This window comes from Suricata suricatta, chromosome 8 (genome assembly GCF_006229205.1).
Source record: "Suricata suricatta isolate VVHF042 chromosome 8, meerkat_22Aug2017_6uvM2_HiC, whole genome shotgun sequence".
NCBI lineage: Eukaryota > Metazoa > Chordata > Mammalia > Carnivora > Herpestidae > Suricata > Suricata suricatta.
Window position 1 is genome coordinate 71,853,000 of NC_043707.1, and position 21,237 is coordinate 71,874,236.

A 21,237-nucleotide genomic window follows, 5' to 3' on the forward strand; every position below is an offset into this window, starting at 1 on the left:
ACCTCGACGAGCAGAACATAGTCTATTCTCAAAGAACTTATAAAAGTTTGGACATTTAAAAATATAATAATAATAATAATTGTTTAAGGAATAATAATGATGATGATTGTTTAAAGAAAGTAAAGATCGATGAAAGATCATAAAATCTTCCTTCTATGGAATGTTGTCAGTAGTTTCTTGAGTGATGTTGAAGATCCAGAATGCCAGATACACCTTCCTCCCTATGAAATAAAAGTACTCCAATTAAAAAAAAAAATAGATCTCTTTATCACCTGCTCAAAAGATATTAAATATTTTTATATACCTGGCTGCTTTTCAATTTCTTTATAGAATCTTAGTGATGGAAACTTTGAAAGAGATTATAGAATTTCAGTACTGGAATGTATGAGATATTATCTAATGTATCCTGTATTTTAGAATTGAGAAGATGAGACCCAAACTAGTCCCGTGACTTGCTTCATGAGTGAAGATCTAAACTGGACTCAAATCTTTAGTGATCTACCAGTACCACACTGTTGTTTTCCTCAGTTTTAGGTACAGAGATTTGGTGGAAGAGGAGTTTGCTGGGAAGCATCTGACAACAGATTTTATAACTTTAATTTTGTTTTCATATAGAATCCGTGCCAAAAAAAAAAAAGAACCTCAAGACAAATGTGAATGAAAATGAAAGAATTCAAAACGAATTTAACGCTTTATGTGTGGGAGAAAATGTGCTGCGATTATAAGCACATACTCTTTTCTATGAATGATCTTGCTAGTTTATTTGAGTTTTAGGGAGAGCTTCTAATTCAAATGTTTTGCAACACCAGTGTCATAGCAGGGGAATTTCTCTCATTTCTCATCCAACTTATTTCTTTAATAAATAATTTAAGAAGTTCAAGATTCGGTGGTAGCCCTATGTTGATACTCACTTTATCACCTTTGATTTATTGTCATGAGACTCATTCAAAAGACCACAGATGCCAGGCATTTCAGTGCAGAGGACAACATCACTCGCCTTTCTATTCTCAAGTTCTCATAACATAAGTGTGAGTAAAAGCATCTGTTGAGTAGACATTCCAGGCATATTCTTTTAATTATTGCCAGAATGTCCTGAGGCAGACATTCTGGACTTTTATTTCATGACTCCATGCATGATCCAAGAAAGTAAGAATCAAGTAGTTGTTAGGGAAATGTCAGAGACTGAAATTCCTGTTTGGATACTGAGCAGACCATTGAGTTATATATTTTAGAAAACGTGTATATCCAAATGCCAAGAGTCTGAAGTGGAGGAACGGATGTCACCATAAACTATTGTCCAATCAGGAACCTCTAAAAAAATGAAATGCATGTCCATATTCTAAATTTAACTGACTATATAAAATATTTCACATTATTTATTAATGTCTGGCACATATTATATTCTCAAATGTTGACGAAATGAATGAATTTATTTTAGGGCATGTCTATCCTTTTAAAGTGTTAATGAATGCAGGCTTCCTATATAATTGGCCTTTTGATAGTAAGCCACCAGTGTTTATAGATAGCTTATCTTCACTTTTCAGAAAAATTTAAATTAATAAGTCTAATTAGACACATTCCCAGTTTCAAAGATAGCAGATAACCCAGATGAGTAATCACTGTTTTTATTCACTTGTACATAATTCTAAAAAACAATTGGGAGCTATCTATCTCCTATATGCAGTAACAGGTGTGATTTAGCATAATCACTGTGCTATGTGGCTTCTTCATTTGGTTTATTTGAATTCTTGGGCACTAGATATTAATGTAATGATAGTGTCTGCATATAGTATAAGAGTACTGTAATTGAAAGAGAAGTATGCTTAAAGAATGTTTTGTAAAGTGAGTCAAATACTCTGGAAAACAAATTATAATAAGCTATAATTTTTTGCTGGCAAAGTGTCCTCATTTTTTGGTAAGCTTGAAAACTTTCATCCCCATCTATCAAGAAAAGATTTCTCACTCAGTACAAATGGGGAAGGGATGAACATTTCACTCCGGATATTATCTCAGAGTGTCTCCCTCAGTTGCACTTGGAATACATTCCAAATGCTATTTTTTATTCTTTGGATTTGCAAGTCAATCCTTAGAAACCATATATATATAAAGAATAATTTTCTACCTTTTATTTAAACAGCATTACACATTCAGTTTATCCTAAGGATAATAAGTCATTACCCAAGCATTAAAAGTAGGTTCAACATTACTCATCACTCATTATAGGGAAATACAAATCAAAACCATGTTGAGATATCATCTCACACCTGTCAGAATGGCTAAAATTAACAACACAAGAAACAACAGGTGTTGGCAAAGATGTAGAGAAAGGAGGACACTCTTGCACAGTTGGTGGAATGCAAACTGGTGCAGCCACTCTGGAGAACAGTATGGAGGTTCCTCAAAAGACTTAAGATAGAACTACCCAATAACTCAGCAGTTGCACTATTAGGTATGTACCCAAAGAATACAAAAATAGAGACTTGAAGGGGTACATGCACCTCGATGTTTGTAGCAGCATTATCAACAATAGCCAAACTATGGAGAGAACCCAAAATGTCCACTGACTGATGAATGGGTAAAGAAGATGTGGTGTACACACACACACACACACACACACACACACACACACAGTGGAATTTTATTACTCAACCATCGAAAAGAATGAAATCTTGCCATTTGCAGTGATATAAATGGAGCTAGAGTGTATTGTGCTAAGTGAAATAAGTCAGAGAAAGACGGACACCATACAGTTTCCCTCATGTGTGGAAAGGAAATGGGTGGAAAGTAGATGGGCTAGATGGGTGATGGTTATTAAGGAGGGCACCTGCTGTGATGAGCACTGGGTGTTTTATGTAAGTGACAAATCACTGAATTCTACTCCTCAAACCAACATTGCAGTGTATGTTAACTAACTAAAATTTAAAGGTAAAAAAAATCATAAAAAAATAAAAGTAGGCTTAAGGTGTATACCGTAGTAGCTCCTCTACTGACACATATCTAGTGAAAGGAAAGATTTAAAAAGGAAATCTGCCTTTACTAATTGAGACATACTCTTAGTTATTTCTGATTTTTTCATGAATAAAGATGTTTTATAGTCATGTATTTAGCATACTTCCAGTCACTATGTATGGACTCACTGATACTTTGCAGGAATTCCATGGCCTTCAGTGCATTGAGACTTATATTTAGGGGAAATCTGTGAGCACAAGTTGGATAGTGCAGAAGCAGACTGCTGCAATGGCATTTTGCTACAGGCTATTTCACTTGAGGAATGAGAAAGAGGATGCAAGATTGAATAGATGGAGAAGTCAAATTGATGGGGTCCTACTTTAATCTCAGCCATCCTTACAGAAAGCTCTGAATTCTTCATAACGTATCATCTTGGGCTGAATGGCTGGGCTTTTGTACTCTAACTCAAGTATTCTAACTCATAGTATATGGGCCAGCCTGGGAAGGGTGTGCCTTTGGTCTAGAAGGCCCTCGGAAGCTGATGGCAGCTTGGGTGACACATTTTTCCTTGATTGAGTATCTAGGTTACCCATCTTGATGTTCACAACAGTGCACTCCTTGTGTTACTTGGATTGACTTCATGTCCTTTCAGGTAGAGGCTCCTCTAGGATTCTGCTGGATTATCTTCCTGAGGGAAAAGTCAGAAAAGGAGTGAGAGGTACAAACTATAGCCCCTACTGCATCTAGTTTTAGGACCACAAATGATATTAATCTTCCCCCTCTTTCTGATGATCAGGGTAAATTAACTCTGCCACAATGGTGACTTTCCCTTGCTTTGTGGTGCCCAGATACAGGGAACTTGAAGTGCTCAAGGGGCAGCCGTAGCTTGCAGTTCAATGGAACTCTTACTGTATCATCTGATAAAATATGTCCTCTTTGGGCACCAGGACCTCTATTCTTGCAGAACTTATATTTTGTGGGGATGAAAAATATAGGCAGAGATATTGCAGGTGATAGTAAGTAGGATTAATTCTGTTTTCCCCCCTTGTTCCAACAACAATGAATGTTTCCTGTGGAGACCCAGTACCACATAACTCTCTTTGATTCAAGGATGTATACTTTTTCATCCTTTGAGTGATGCTTTATCCTTAAAAGGTGTCATCTCCTAGCTGGCTCTGTAACTGCCCCTTTAGGAGGCTATTCCAATGTTCTGTCAGGTTGGAAGCTTCTTGTAGTCATGTGATATAACTATTAAATCCCATGAACATAGGTCCACTGTCACAACTTATTTGCTATAAAATGGGTGTCATGCTCTGACACAATTTTTTGGAGATCTTGTAAGGCAGATACTTTGTAAGACATCAGATACCGGTGCTAATTGAGGCCTGAGGGTAGGAAAGCAACCTACTCCCAGAGTATGTCATTTCTGTTAGAATAAATCTTTGACCTTTCCAGAGTGAACTTGCCCCCAAGTAGCTGATTGTTCTCCTCAAAGAATGGCATCATTTCATAGACACAGTGTTGTTCTCTGTTGTTTGCAGTGTGACTATTCAGTGGCAGCAGTAATTAATTTAGCCTTGTTAAATGGGAACCCATGATGTCAGGCTCATGCATACACTTTCCATCTCTCCCACCATGCCCATTTTATTCATATGCCCATTATCCAGCACTGAGATGACTAATGACCAAGACTTGCTGATGTCAACTTTCCAAATCATTCTGTATCCCTCAGCAAATTCTTCCATGTTTGACCTTTTCTAGTAGACATTAACATCTGATATAAATGTTTTGTGTCTAATGTACCCATCTAAACACCTCATTCTTAAATCCTGTTCCCAGTGTTGGTCTTCTTCCTTTCAAGTGCCTAACCAACCAGCAAGGTTACTCACAAATACCCACTAGTCTGTATATATTCTAACCTGAAGCCACTTCTTCCCACAGAGTGGATGGTCTGAGGGTAGGTACTACCAGAAATTCTGCTCATTACAAATATTCCCTTGCCATTGCCTTTTAAGGTTCTTCCAAATGAAGCTATAGTGCAGCTTCTATCCATTTCTAGTTTTCAACTACCTAAGACATGGATGTATCTTAGTTCAGGCCGCTATAATGAAATACAATAGTCTTGGTGGCTTAAACAACAAACATGTATTTCTCGCACTTCTAGAGGTTGTAAGTCCAACATCAAGGCACTGACAGATCCAGTAATTGGTAAGGGCCCTCCTTCCAGTTTGCAGATGGCTGCCTTTTCAGCATATCCACACATGGCAAGAGAAAAAGAGCTAGTTCTCTTCTTCTTATAACAATGTTAATTCCATCATGGGACCTCCACTCTCATCACCTAATTCCTCCCAAGAGCCTGGCCTCCAAATACCATCACAATGGAGCTTAACATATAAATTTTGAGGGGACACAAGTATTCAATTCCTAGGATTAAGCCTACCCATCCATGAATCAAGTTTGGACTTTTTCCTTCTCAAGCAGCTGGACAAAGGTGTTCTCCTAGATAGACAAAGGTATCTACTGAAAACGAAGTTGGGGATCTAGGCTACGTGTTCATTCAGTTTGCCTGTACCTCTGTTGTGCTCATGTTCCAGCCCATATTGCACTGGTGCCATTTTTCTTCTGTCTGATACAACTCAGCTTATGACTGATAGATCCAATGCATGGTCATTTGGTCCCATGGTTTGGTGCTCAGTCTCTACCCCAGCCTAGTAGCACACTAGAATTTGATTTTCAAAACACAAAAATTCTCTGCTGCAAATGGCATGGCCTTGCTTCAAAACCCAAGGAGCCTGTTATGTACTTCTTATCATGGCTTCTGTGAGCTCTACATGGCTTCTTTCCCCACCTCTAATGTTTCTAAAACCATAGGGTCTGCCTGGTCATATGGCCCAAGTGCAAAGCTGTTTACCTCAAAGCTTAGACCCACTGCAGGACTTTGTATAATCTCTTGAGGTCCTTGCCAGGGTGTTAAATCCTATATCTTTGAACAGTGCTTCCAAATTAATAAACTCTTTCATATCTAATTTATGATATATTTTTGTTTTTTATGTTATGTTTTGGCTCCCTTGATTAAGTATATCTAAAATTGGGTTCCCACATACCATCTCCTACCAGTATACATTGGTTGGATCTTTCATTCCTTTGGGGTATAGTCTGTTCCTCCTGTATCAAACATGGCAAGCTCCAGACGGGCTATGCTGTGACTTACCCCTAGTTATTGGCATAATGGCCAAGAGGATGTATAAACAAATTCTGATTGGGGCACACGTTTTCTGATAGGAGAGACTACTAGCATTAAGCAGTAGGCCACTTCTGTAAGCTCATAGAGTTCAAAGGAGTCTGGAGGTCCAAAACCTTCAGGAACCTCTATCCAGGTATCCCCATGACAAGTGTCAGGGCCAGCCAAGGCCCTGACCTTGTTCTAACAAGCGTGTGTTGGTTAGAGATTTTACTTTCCCTAAAGTTTGATCATTTTATTAAATCCTGGGCTTTTACTCAGTTTCTCTGTCCTTCAGCAGGAGGAAGTGAGAGCCCAAACAACCCTTTAGGGAGCTCTGGGACAGATATAGCCCATCAGAGTAATCCCATATTAGGCAAAAATGGGCATGCCTTTATACCCTCACTTTAGTTAGTCTTTGTATGTAGGGCTCCCTGCTGAGGCCTAGACTTTGAAGAAGTTGATTACAGCAGCAAGAACTTCCTTAAAGGACTATGTGAGCAGCTCATCTACGTTTTCACCACTACTGCTGTATCTAATCTGTTTGCTCATTCATTCAACACATATTTATTTATATGGCAGGGAGTGTGCTGGGTATTAGGGATACAGTATCAGATAAGGCATTATCCTGGCCTTGTAGAGCAATGCAGACTAATGAACTTATAGAACATGATAACAAATGAACTTGAGGTTACAGCTTCCTGAATGGTAAAGGATGAGGCAAATGAGCAAAAGTAGCTTTCTCCAAGTCATAGTGTCAAACAACTATCTCCTTAGCTTATAGATTTCATTTGAAAATAGGGGTGAAGTGATCCAAAGGTGAGCTTTTTAAAACAGTGATGTATTTTCAAATAAACAAAAAAGGTTCATTCATGTTTGTCAGGTCATAAAATTACCCCTAAGTGAAAAAGTGTGAAGAAACATTCTTGAGAAAAAAAATAAGTAGACAGTATCCTCCTTTTGACCATATAGTTTCTATGTAGAGTCAACTCTGTAAGTTTTCCTTTTATCATCCTGCTTGCTAATGTTCTTATTCTTGACCTTTCCTTTTCTAAGTCCACATACTCACTTTGGTGACTCATCTACTCTCTAGGTATTTACTATCTATTTGCTAATTATTCACAAATATTTATCCTTAGCTCTAGACTTGTGCACTTAACTGTGCAGTGAATACTCCTATCAGAATTCCAATATATCTCATATTTATCGTATCTAAAAAGGAATTCCTCTTTCTTATCCAGATAGACCACACCCACTTTGTTTCCACTTTTCTCTAAATTCTTCATATCTGTCCAGGCTGACAACAGTCTGTATTTTCATTGTCTTGAACAAACATGTGAAGGTATGAGAACTTAACATGGAGAAATAAACATTAGATATATTTCCCCACATAGTGCTGAAAGTTGCCATTTCCTCATGTCTGACCAATCTTCAGTTTCTCCTACCCTGGAAATTTTGTACTAGATTGCATCATGTAAAATTACCAATTTCTAAGGTAAAAATAAAATATCAGCAATTTTACATACTATAATTGAGTACTATTTTTGTTGTGGTAAGATGACTTCTAAATTTTTTATTTTTAAACAGAGAGTACACACTAATACAAACATTGAAGCTAATATGTTTCTAAGACGAAACACAGCTACCCTAGGGAACTACCTTATATATAACATTTTCAAGTGAATTTAAAGAGTTTTGGGGTCTGAGATTTTTTTTAATCTTGCAAATGCAATCGTTTCCACACTGAAAATTTGAAACAATACAGACAAGTTTTAAACCACAGTTAAGACACAATTATCAAGTCAAGGAACTTCATATAAAATTTTTTAACATTTTAGTTTTAACTAGGAAATACTCTGATTTTATATGTCTTTAGTGAATAAGTAGGATGTGGTTACTTTAAAAAATGGAACTGGTGTATTTTAGAGTTTCTACTGACTTTTGGAAAAAAGTAATACTTCTTTTCAGTTTGAACAAGTGATTTATTACACATAAGGCTTTTTGGCCTTTTGAATTTCCACTTTAGCTAACAAAATCTTTAAATAGACTATTACATATCCTATTTTATAAAAAAAAAATAAAGCATTTCCAATTATTATAGAGTTCTCTAGCTCTTAACACACAGCATGTTTTGGTTCTAGGTTTTGTCATTTTCTTTAATGTGTGTAAGATGTGGAATCAGTGTTTTAAAACTTTTTAATGAAAATTCTTAGCCAAAAAGGTATAAGTTGCAAAAAGATATCATAAGCTTCATTCTTGCAAATGAAGGCTGTGGCTTCAATGACTTGTTTGTAGTTCCCTTAAATACCCAAGAGAAACTATTTGGGCTCTGTGGGCCATACAGTCTCTGTCACAACTATTCAACTCCGCCTTTGTAGGGCAAATGTAGCCATAGAGCGTGCTGTGTTCCAGTAAAACTTATTTAGTAGCCAATCTTTGGAGTCATACTTTGCTGACTGCTACTTTATCTGACATTCTACAGTACTTTATCTTCTTGTAAGATTTTTACTGTACTTTGTATTTTAGTTATTAGTTATTTCTAAATTGACTAGTATAGTACTGTATACCCGGTAGATGATCAATAACTAATGAAATAAGAATGAAATTTTATACATTTCATCTGTGGGAAAATGTACATCATTCTAGCAACACTAATTTAGATTTTTTTCTCCAGAAATGTATAGTTTGAAAATAGATATAAGAAACTAAAGAGGAGCTCCTGGATGGCTTAGTCAGTTAAGCATCACAACTCTTGATTTCAGCTCAGACTGTGGTATCAGGGTTGTGAGATTTATCCTCAAGTCAGGCTTCGTGCTGGGCATGGAGCCTGCTTAAGATTCTCTCTCTCTCTTTCTCCCTCTCCCACTACCCCACTCATTTATATTCTCTTTCTCTCTTTCTCATACTCTCAAAATAAATAGATATTTATTTCAAAAAGAAACTAAAGAAAACTAGTGGGGAGAATCAGACTCTTTGTTTTAAAGTTTATTTATTTATTTTGAGAGAGAGAGAGAGAGAGAACTGGGGAGCGACAGAGAGAAAGGAGAGAGAGAACCCCAAGCAGGCTCCACACTGTCAACACAGAGCCTCATACGGGCCTCAAACCCACGAAATGCAAGATCATGACCTGAGCTAAGATCAAAAGTTAGATGCTTAACTGACTGAGTCACCAGGCACCCCAAGAATCAAAGTCTTAATAAATTATGTTCTTCTAATTTAAGTTTCATTAAAGATTCCTTGTGGACACTTGCTAGGATATCTGAAACTAGGAATCTTATAAGCCTTTATATATAAAATCTTTTTTATGTAAAATCTCTGAATTTTTAAGTCTTAGCACCTAATTCAGTTTCTGTCAATTAATAATTAAGTGCTGTAAGCTAAGCAAAATAGTTCTGTAGGTGATACTATTCTGGTATACATAGTAAATATTGGGATAAGTCAAATGGGCCTACTCCATTCACTCATCTGGATTATATGTGTTAGGAAAAGGGTTTTCTTTCCCTGGATCAATACTAGACTGTATTCAGATTCTGCTATTTTGTTCAACTCTCGCTGATATTTATATTTCATTGTTGTGCTCAGATGTAATTAACTAACCATTGGTCACTGATTGTCTTTGAGTAGAAGTGTAAATGTCTTAAAATTAATAACCATGGAAATAAATTATTAGATCACTTCCAACTGGATATAACCACTAATATTAGCATAGTATTTAAGAATGTAGATCTGTATGGTCCAATAGGTACACACCAGTCACAAATGTCATTTAGCATTTTTCAGTAGCCATATTTAAAAAGGTAAAAAGAAGCAGATGAAATTTATTTTAGTAATATTTTATTTAAACAAGTATCTCCAATATGTAATCAACTTAAAAAATTATTTGATTTTTTTCTTTTTTGTTTTGTAGTAAGTCTTCAAAATCTGATTCTTTTACATTTAGTTTTGACCAGCTATGCTTTAAGGGTCAAGAGCCACTTAAACCCATTTATACTATTTAAACTCACTGATCTCAGCAAGGTATTTAACTCATTGCTTTTTCTAAAAGTAGGGGCATCAGGATAATACTACCAAATATGATTGTTGTGAGGATTAAATCAGGCACAGAAGTGCTTAACATAGGTTAGTATATTCATGATCACTAGATAGATTGACAGGTAAGTAGGAAGATAGGTATAGATAAGTAAGTAGATAGGTAGGTAGAGAGAGAGATTGATATGGATAATGATATAAATATATGTGGATAAAATTTGCCTCATGCATTAACTACAGTTAGCTTCAACACAGCAGATTAGTTTTTCATTATTAGGTGCCTTCTAGATGCTAATGCATATTATTATACATTAATCTATTTAAACAGGGTCTTTGCTTGGTAGCTATTGAAAAGAAAATGCTTCATACATCTTTAAATAATAGTAGAAAGTAACTTCATAACTAAAGACAGGAGAAGTACTATGCTGTTGTTGTAAAGCTTGTCCACGAACAATAGTTTGTGCTCTCTATACTGCTTGAAGTAGAATCCATAAAGACAAGGTGAATGAACACTGAGCCTTGTTCACTCTGAAACAGTATTATGATTGCCTTCTTTCATTTCTTTCAGCACATTAATTTATTCTTTGCTCAAGCAATTTACTCTGTCTAGAATAGTCTTCCGCCTTTCTTCTCTTGCCTACTGACCTCTTATTCTTCAGCTTTCAGATTAGATGTGAAACTTGAGGTTTACCCTGATCATCTTTCCACAGGTCTGCTCCTTGACTCTCTGCCTGGTTATCATAATTGTTTCCTTTATGAGCCAATATGATGATTTGTAATTATTCACTTTTTAATTTAATTGTTTTTGTCTCTGTATAAGACTATTTTGCCTTATGAGGACAGGGCCTAGGTCTGCTAACAAAATTTCAGTGAAGCAACGTAGTACCTGACACAGAGCAGGCACAAAATATTTCTTGAGTGACAATGAATTAATGAATGGGCGTGTGCTGGTATTAGAGGCTTTCAAAGAAGTCACAGAAATGATTTCTTAAGCTGATATACCCACATCAAGAAGCTATGGAAAAATTGCATTTTTTTATAACTTCCACTGGATTATAAATTCTGCAAGGGCAGGGACTGTGTTTGGATTTGAAACAAAGTGCCTCCCAGCACAGGGCCTGCCACCCCTTAGACAATCATATATATTTGTTTATTGAGTGAATAGATTAATTTTAATGTAAAGTCATAGGTTGGATATCCACACTAGGAAAAACTTCATTCTGATATAAAATTTTAGACGAGTTAGAAGGAAACATTGATTATAGGTTATTTAAAACCAAGATGCTATAATAGCAATGCAATAAATGTGTATTTTCTATTATATTTTTTCTATAAGGGACCTGTTGGTTTATCTGGAGAAGTTGGGATTACTGGAAGCATTGGTGAAAAGGTAATTTCATTCATTTGTTTTTAATCCTAAGAATTCCAGGCTAAACTAAAAGAAGAGACATTTACTTGGCATTTTATGTTAATTAGAAATCACTCATAACTTAAAATACATCACTTGTCCTGAGTATCTTAAATACCCTGAATATAGCTAATAGCATGTATGTTTCTAATTTTTAAAGGGCAGAATACTCTTTAGCTTGTGATACTGTGTTCTGAAGAGAAAAGATGAAACTGATGTTCTAGATTTATGATTAGACCATATTTAAATCTACTTTATCAGAGCAAGCCCCCTAAAGGAAGCAGTTTTGAAAGAGAATAAGTTGTAACTACTTGATCCAAGTCTCAGTCACAATCTCTCCCTTTCCACTTCAAATCCAGCATGCATTTATCCATGGATATTCCTGGCTATTGTAATGGAAATTGTAATATGCTTAAAGATTACCTAGAAATCATTATCTAGGGAGTGATTTTCCATGTTGAGTTTCAAATTTAGGAAAGTTTTTTTTAAATAAAAAGTAATTCTTTACTTTAAACCTCCAAGGGCATTTAAAATTTCTTTATGGAATCTTATAATGGACTAGTAGATAATAAACCAAAAACTTTGGCTCTTTGACTAAAACCAAGCTTGCTGAATATAATTTGTAAACGTGATGGTCTAGTGCACTCTGTGAATAATTAAGTGGAACCAGGACTAGAATTAAATTAAATAATATTCCACTTATTTCCATCTGAGTTTTTCAAGTTGGACAAAGAATATATTTTCACTATGTTCATTGAATACTTCTTATATATTAACTCACAAGTAAGTGAGTAGTTTGTCTGGCACAATATTTACTAGGGGTTAGGATCACAGATACAGAAGCAATAGGAATTTCTTAGCTTTCTTTTCATAGAAGTATTTGAAACCAGTGACTACTCCTTCCTTTTTTTTCCAAATTTTTATTTAAATTCTAGTTAGTTAACATACAGTGCAGTATTGGTTTCAGGAATAGAATTCAGTGATTCATCACTTACATACAACACCCAATGCTCATCACAACAAGTGGCCTTCGTCACCCATCTAACTCGTCTTCCACTTATCTCCATCCATCAACTCTCTGTTCTCTATTATTGAGTCTCTTATAGTTTGTTCCCCTTTCTCTTTTTTTACCCTTCCCATATGTTCATCAGTTTTACTTCTTAAATACTACATTTAAGCGAAATAATATGGCATTTCTCTGACTTATTTCATTTAGCATAATACTCTGTAGCTCCAAAAACATTGTTGCAAATGGAAGATTTCATTCTTTTCGATGCCCAAGTAATATTCCATTGTATGTGTTCTTTATCTATTCATCAGTCAATGGGTCAATAGACATTTGGGCTTTTTCCACAGTTTAACTATCATTGATAATGCTGCTATAAACATCGAGGTGAATGTACCCCTTCAAATCTGTATTTTTGTATCCTTTGGGTAAATACCTACTTGTGCAATTACTGAGTTGTTGGGTAGTTCTATGTTTAGTTTTTTGAGGAATCTCCATACTGTTCTCCAGAGTGGCTGCACCAATTTGCATTCCATCAACTGTGCAAGAGTGTTCCCCTTTCTCTACATCCTCGCCAGCACCTGTTGTTTCTTGTTAATTTTAGCCATTCTGACAGGTGTGAGGTGGTAGCTCATTGTGGTTTTGATTTACATTTCCCTGATGGTAAGTGATGTTGAGCATATTTTCATAGGTCTGTTAGCCATCTGGACATCTTCTTTGGAAAATGTCTATTCATATCTTCTGCCCATTTCTTAACTTGATTATTTGTTTTTTGGGAATTAAGTTTGATAAGGTCTTTATAGATTTTGGATACTAATCCTTTATTAGATATGTCATTTGCAAATATCTTTTCCTATTCTGTAGGCTGCCTTATACTTTTTTTTACTATTTTCTTCATTATGCAGAAGCTTTATGTCTTGATGAAGTCCCAATAGTTCACATTTGCTTTTGTTTCTCTTGCCTCCGTCAATAGGTCTACTAAAAGATTGCTATGACTGAGGTCAAAGAGGTTTCTGCCTGTGTTTTCCTCTAGGATTTTGTTTGTTTCCAATCTCACATTTAGGTCTTTCATCAATTTTGAGTTTATTTTTGTGTAAGGTGTGAGAAAGTGGTCCAGTTTTATTCTTCTGCATGTTGCTGTCCAGTTTTCCCAACACTATTTGTTGAAGAGACTCTCTTTTTTCCATTGAATATTCATTCCTGTTTGGTCAAAGATTAGTTGCTTATATAGTTGTGGGTCCATTTCTGGGTTTTCTATTCTGTTCCATTGATCTATGTGTCTGTTTTTGTGCTCATACCATACTGTCATGATCACTACAGCTTTGTTATACAGCTTGAAGTCTGGAATTATGATGCTTCCAGCTTTGCTTTTCTTTTTCAGGATTGCTTTAGCTATTTGAGGTCTTTTGTGGTTCCATACAAATTTTAGGATTGTTTGTTCTAGCTCTGTGAAGAATGCTGTTGGTGTTTTGATAAGTATTGCATTAAATGTGTAGATTGCTTTGGGTGTCATAGACATTTTAACAATGTTTGTTCTTCCAGTCCATGAGCATGGAATGTCTTTCCATATCTTTGTGCCATCTTCAATTTCTTTCATAAGTGTTCTATAATTTTCATAGTACAGGTCTTGTACCTTTTTGTTAAGTTTATTTGTAGGTATCTTATGGCTTTTTGGTGTAATTGTAAATGGGATCAATTCCTTGATTTTTTTTTCATTATTATTAGTGTATAGAAATGCAACAGAGTTCTCTTTTAATTTTTAATTTTTTATTTAGAGAGAAAATACACACATGCATACAAGTTGGGAAGGGGCAGAGAGAGGGGGAGAAGGAGAATCCCAAGCAGGCTCTGTGTTGTCAGCACTGAGCCTGACATGGGGCTTGATCTCAAAAACCATGAAATCAAGACCTGAGCTGAAATCAAGAGTCACATGCTTAACTAAGTGAGCCACTCAGGCACCCCGAGAAACGCAACAGATTTCTGTACATTGATCATATATCCTGTGACTTTGCTGAATTTATGTATTAATTCTAGCAAACTTTTTGGTAGAGTCTTTTAGGTTTTCTACAAGAGTGTCATGTTGTCTACAAATAGTGAAAGTTTGATTTTCGCTGAATTGGATGCCTTTTATTTCTTTTGTTGTCTGATTGGTAAAGCTAAGACTTCTGGTCCTGAAATGTTTAAATTAAGTCAAAGTCAACATATCTAAAATTTGTCAGATCCCTTCCCCCCCATTCAAACTGGCTTCTTCCCAATAATCTCATTTCTATGACTGTGCCTTATACCTATCTCAATTCTTCCAGTCTTCTGGAATAAATAGAGTGAAATCCATATTTACTCTCTCTTTTCCTTCATTCTCTATGCCTAATCTTTTAGCAGGACTTAAAATTTTTTCTATATGTCATCTTTTCTAACAGTCATTCCAAAGTTACCCCCTCAGACATACGCCTACCAGTTTATGTTAACTTTACCTCCTATCATATAAACCCCACCCTTCCCTTAAATCCTCTGATCCATCCCAGGTACTATAAGAGGACTAATTTGATGGTTCATGATGAAACATTTTTAAAAACCATCTTTGGCCCCCTATTGTTGACCCTATTATCTCCTCTGCTTTACTGTCAAGGTACTACCTAATTTTGGCTTAATCAGTTCATCCAACAAAGTTTCTAATATTCTCCCATATAAACCTTACTCTCTCCTGTCTCATATATTACATACTTGTTCCTATTCCTATTCTTACTATTTTGTTGCTTTAGAGTATCCTCTCTCCTTTCTTCTAGGTAGTCAAAGCCAAACTATAGGACTGAAATTCTTATCTCCTCCATAAAGTCTTTCCAGATTTCTCTAATCCTTCCTGATTTCTTCTCCTGGACTTAGAATAAGCACCACACAGTTTATAGTTTAATTGTCCTCTAACTGATTCATCTTTATTTATGTCATATCTCCAATTACTTGAGAATAGACTCTAAGTCAAATTTCTGTTCTATCTTTCCAATTCTTGTACACTGAAAGTGCTTAATATATGTTTATTGATTTTTATTAACAATATGACAAATACAAAATGAACTAATTTCAAAAAATAAATATTTGTAATATTTTTTCTCTGACTTATTTTCTTTTGTGCAAAGTCAAATCTTCTGCACTAAGATTATGACAATCTTGGGACTTTTAATGTGAATCAGTTTAATTACTTTTATATGTTGTGGCATATTTGATTATCCTGATCATACTTAATTGCAGTTGAAAGACTACAGAAATAAAATTTTGTACAATGGTTACAGAGATTATTTAATTTTGACAATATTTTTGAATACTTTTACCACTATTTTATGCTCAAAATGGCAAACATTTCTACTTACAAAATAACAATACTTTTAGTATTTTATCCCATGAAATATATCTTATGGGGATTTTAAAAGTCTAGCAACTTGAAGGTAAAATGCAAAATTTATAAATTAAAAAGTATTGGTAATTAAGGTGGGATATGCATGTAAGGTATGATTCTGACAATTTCTCTTAGCTCAGTAATGACTGATTAGCGTGCCTCAATTTTTTTTTTCTTTGTTTTAAAAGGGAGAACGTGGAGGTCCTGGTCCACTAGGTCCCCAGGGGGAAAAGGGTGTTATGGTAAGAGCTTAGTGATTTGAAATATATGTTTCCAAAGAACATAGTAATTCCAGAAGTGGAATTGCCTTAAATGGAATTTAAGTAAGTGAAATTTTCTATTTTTTAGTATATTTCCATTAGATTCTTTTTACTCTTAAACAGTTTACCTTTTAAATGCTGATTGGCACAAATCAGCATGCAAATCAGATGGCTTGGTCAAATGAGCCCAGAGTTTAAAAGAAAAATTAAACTGCCATAAATTAGCTGAAATGGATGAAGAATAAAATTCAATTAGGATTCAACTTTTCTAACTTATAGTTTATATGACACGTATCATCAGTGCCACTCTTCTGAGTTTGTGGTCCTGATGTAATTCTTTTATATGTAAAAGAGCAGAATCCGAATTCATCTTACTTTCTTGAACCTTTAAGGTAGTAATAGATGACAAATGTTATATATAGATTGCATTTTTTAGTTTATTAAACAGTTTCTAAATATGATAGGAACTATAACAAGAAAATCAATAAAAGAATCTTGCTTTCCCAAAACATATCATAATAGATCTGGTGGCACATAATACTGTATACAAATTTATTTTACCTAAGTTATTCTTTAGTTTTAAGTTCTGTATTGTCAGCAAAACACTATAAGATTATTTTACCTATGTCCAATTGCTGACAAGTAAAATATTTAATATACCCATTAGTTTAATCAATTTCAGAAATTATTGCCTACTAATACATTCTTTGAATTAGTATTAATATCATACAGAGTGTGGTACTTCTAAAATTTGACAGGCTACAGTATTTCTACACATTCACATTCCTCAATTATAGAATACCCTGATCTCTGACAATTAAATAGTTTCATAATCTATATAGCATAACATGTATCTATTCATAGTATAACAAAACCTACAGAAGACAGGATGAATATTCTTTTCTCAGTAGGTCATAATATGTGATTCTGGTTAGAAAATTTCTGTGCTAGCCAGTGTTACTAATAAAAGAATACACAGCTTCCCTGTAAACATTTTTTATTTCTTTTCTTTTTTTATGTTTATTTATTTTTGAGAGAGAGAGACAGAGCACGAGCAGGGGAGGGGTAGAGAGTGAATCCGAAGCAGGCTCCAGGTTCTGAACTGTCAGCCCAGAGCCCAATCCAGGGCTCTTACACAAACTGCAAGATCATGACCTGAGCCAAAATCAGCTACCTAACCAAATGAGGGCCCCAACATTTTTTATTTCCAGTATCTAACTGTGGAATATTTCCTATGACCTTTTATATCTTGGCTAGTAAGGAGAGATTTTATTACATTAATACCTTTTATTACTGTTTATAATTTACTGGTTTGAATTCAATGAAAATAATCAGATAAAAAGAGATTTTATGTCTTTTGTATTTTTACTAAAATTGTAGGGATATCCAGGTCCTCCTGGGGATCCAGGACCCATTGGTGCACTGGGATTACCTGTAAGTAGAGAATAGACTTTATATCCCCTTCTAGAATATGTATTTAAATTTAACTGTATGATTTTAGTTATACTATATTTTTTGCTTTTATGAAAAATAAGTAATGTATAAATTGATGAAGGCTCCTTCTCTCCCCAGTCAATGCAAAACACTCCAGAATATGTCATGGTATCTTAAACTCCCTCACCTCTACTTGCTATATTAGTTAGTGCTCACTTTTAATAATAGTCAATTCTGCAACAATAGTCATCGGTTTTTTGATGTACCAGCTGGCTTGACTGGCTAAATGGGTGTCTCTATCCACTGTCACTCTGTATGTGTTCCTCTTGAAAACTGCTTTGAATACTGAAGGAAGAATAGCAGAATATTGGGGGAGGAAAGTATGGCATTTGTTTCATAAACAAAGCGTGTTTTTAAGGAGAATAACCAATTTTATTTTAAGAATTCCCATGGTCATAACTACTATTTTGATAACATTCCTGTGAATTCTTTAACTGATTTTTAAATTTTCAACATGTAGGGTCATGTGGGGGCAAGAGGACCACCTGGGAGTCAAGGTCCTAAAGGACAAAGAGTAAGTTCTCTAACGCAGGAAGTACATTAACCTCAAAAAAATGGCTTCATAATTACTATGTGTTCAGCAAAAATAGCTCCATATCTTCTAGATTGTGCTTAGATATTATTGGTGGTTTTTTCCTTATTTTTGTTATATTAGATGAACTACCTATCTTAATTTAAGTGTGACTCATAATCATCCGTAGTATTAAAATCATACTTTCCCATTTTCTGTTTTACAGACTTTACTAATTCATGTAGAATTCTTCTTTCTTATTCTCAATTTCCAGCTCCATTCTTTGGGGGAATTATAAATGTGAAGATGTTTAAATAAATTATTTCTCTACTCACAAGAGACTTACGAACAATAGAAAATGGAATGAAGACACACACAGGATGGCTAAGAGTTTATTTATTGTAAATCCAGAGTGATAGAATCATCGTTGTTTAGTAATTATGCATAAGAATTAGAAATCTTTCAATCTTTGTGTCTTTTAAACATTAAATCCTTTTTTTAAAGAAATTTTATTGCATGCTTGTCACATCTAGGTTACATATATGTAATAATGTATATATATTACTACTTACCAAAAAAAAACTACCCAAAAAAGACATATAGTCTCAGATATTCTAGGTGCAGAAAATAGAGCTCAGAGACTTTAAGTAGTTGGCCTGTAAGGGCACAGAGAGAAATGACAAAACCAGGATTCAAATCTTAGTGTGTTTAGCTCCCAAGCCTATGCTGATTAAGCAGTTTTTCTCCCTTGATCAATTTGAATATGTGGACTTTAACAATTCTCTTTCTCCTTTGGCTTTACCTTGATTTTTAGAGCTAGTGAAGAAAATATTTACAAATTCTAAAAACAAGGTGTCCAACAAACAAAAGTTAAAAACAAAACAAAAATTGCATTTTCCAGTTGGCGAATGGAAGAAAAGAATTACAAATGCCCAGTTGGAAGAGCATTAGTTTCATGTCCTAAATTTTAGGTGGGATTGATGAAAGAGAGCAAATTTGTCTTTATTATTATTTCTTTTCTGAAAAACTATTTTTCTTATTGGGTTATAGCTTTATAATCTATAAATAATCTTGATGACCACATCTTCTTTAGTCCAAATGATATTTAAAATCATAAAATAAAAAGTGACAGTGGATGATCCCTACCCACACTGTCATTCAGCAGCCTGCACCCTGCCAGCATTCAGTGCTTGGTCAGGTCCAGTGTGTTTATTTGATTTTGTTTTAGTCAGAGTGAGAAAGTTCAACCAGTTTTGTGATAGTTGAAATAAAACAGAATACTTTGCTGTGTTTCACCTTTTGTTAATAAAGTAATTGCAGTCTTATTGATTATCCAAGTAGAAGCCACATACCTGAGCAATATCTCCTCTGAACCACTTGTGTTATCTGCTATTTCATATGGAAAGTTCATTTGCTCTGTGGTTTTCCCACCTCTCCATGACCCCTGAGTGGATTGTTACCTTTTCTGACTTGCCACTTTGTCCTCAACTCTTACCTCCTCAACAGTCTATTTTCCGCTTATCCTCCAAATATGTTTTACTGATTCTCTCTCAAAATGGCTTCTCATAATTTTTTAAAGTTGATTCAATACTTACTAAAAAAAGAAAATCTAATTTAGAAATGAAGGCTTAATTTAGAATAAAAACACTTCCTTTGTCAGAGAATTTTTCAGGCAATTCATGAAATTTGAAAATACAAAAAAGAACTGAAGACCAGAATATCTGAGAAAGAATGTATTATCAGCAAGTTCCATTCTAGATGTAACCTAGTATGTTCTTGTTTCTACTGTCTTCTTATCAATCTCTTCTCCACTATGGATTTGATCTCAATACTCTAGGTTCATCCTTACCAATGTTTTTCGCTTGCAAAATTGAATGAATGAATGAATGAATGAATGAATGAATGAATGAATGAAAAGGAAAGGAAAGGAAAAAAAGAAGGAAAGAAGAAAGAAAAGGAAGGAAGGAAGAATGGAAGGACAGAAGGAAGGAGGGAGGGAAGGAAGGAAAGAAGGTAGGAAGGAAGGAAGGAAGGATGGAAGGACAGAAAGAAGGAGGGAAGGAGGACGAAAATGGCAACATATGTCTAACCCACTGAGATAAATGAAAAAAGTACCCGGCTTAAAGTCCCCGTGCTGCAGCTTTTCTCTGGCACACCAACGGCTGAGGGGGTTGATCTTCCCAGCAAATCTGTAACCCCTTTGTGGCACACAACGTGTCACAGTGCACTGGAGAGGAAGCTGTGCCCAGGCTCAGTGACACTGAGATCACACAGAGAAATATTATTATGGAACTAGTGCTTATATGCCCTTACTGTTTTGCCTGTGATTTACACATTGTCATATAGCCATGTGAGCACCATGAATAAGACACTCTCTTCGGGGTCTTCCTGCCCGTCCACCTGTCATTCAACTACTTACATTTCCTGATTTCTTACAATTTGTCAAGCATTCTCCTTATACCATGGAGGATCCAATGTTAACTGTCTTTTAGATCTGGACCACATGGGTTTTACTATGTAATTAGTTATAGCCTACTTGGCTTTTGAAATGTTGTTCAATACTGGTACTTTTTCAGAGGATGAGAAAAGTCCAGACAAGCAACAATATCTGCAATCCCAGAAAACAACCTAAACAATTGAGAATAATGAAAATTTTTCTAACCTACTTTGTGAAGGTTGTATAATTCTGCTTCTTATATAGCTGGAAAAAAATCAGGATTGGCTGAAAGTATTATTCTTATGGTTTGAGATTCTTAGGTAGGAGATTTGGCACAAATGTAAAGTATTATTATTTATCCTACATAGTCTATACTTTTTTTCACCTGCTAAGTTTGGCTAAAGAATAGTTACTTGGTATAATAAAATAACTTACTATGCCAAAGCTAATAAATATAGTACATACAATCATATTCCCTATATAGACAATATAGGCTATCAGATTCTCTCCACTGCAGGACCAGAAAGATGGTGGA

General features: G+C 35.0%; 1 protein-coding gene across 4 annotated transcripts in view; it reads left to right on the plus strand.

Moving 5' to 3' along the window:
* The window catches only part of COL24A1 (collagen type XXIV alpha 1 chain), a 475,258-nt gene that overhangs the window by 310,160 nt on the left and 143,861 nt on the right, over positions 1–21,237 (plus strand). For all 4 annotated transcript variants that reach the window (XM_029948854.1, XM_029948855.1, XM_029948856.1 and 1 more), the window contains 4 exons: positions 11,535–11,588; positions 16,189–16,242; positions 17,641–17,694; positions 18,215–18,268. In XM_029948854.1, the coding sequence (XP_029804714.1) occupies positions 11,535–11,588; positions 16,189–16,242; positions 17,641–17,694; positions 18,215–18,268 (216 nt within the window). The remainder of the gene's footprint in view (positions 1–11,534; positions 11,589–16,188; positions 16,243–17,640; positions 17,695–18,214; positions 18,269–21,237) is intronic.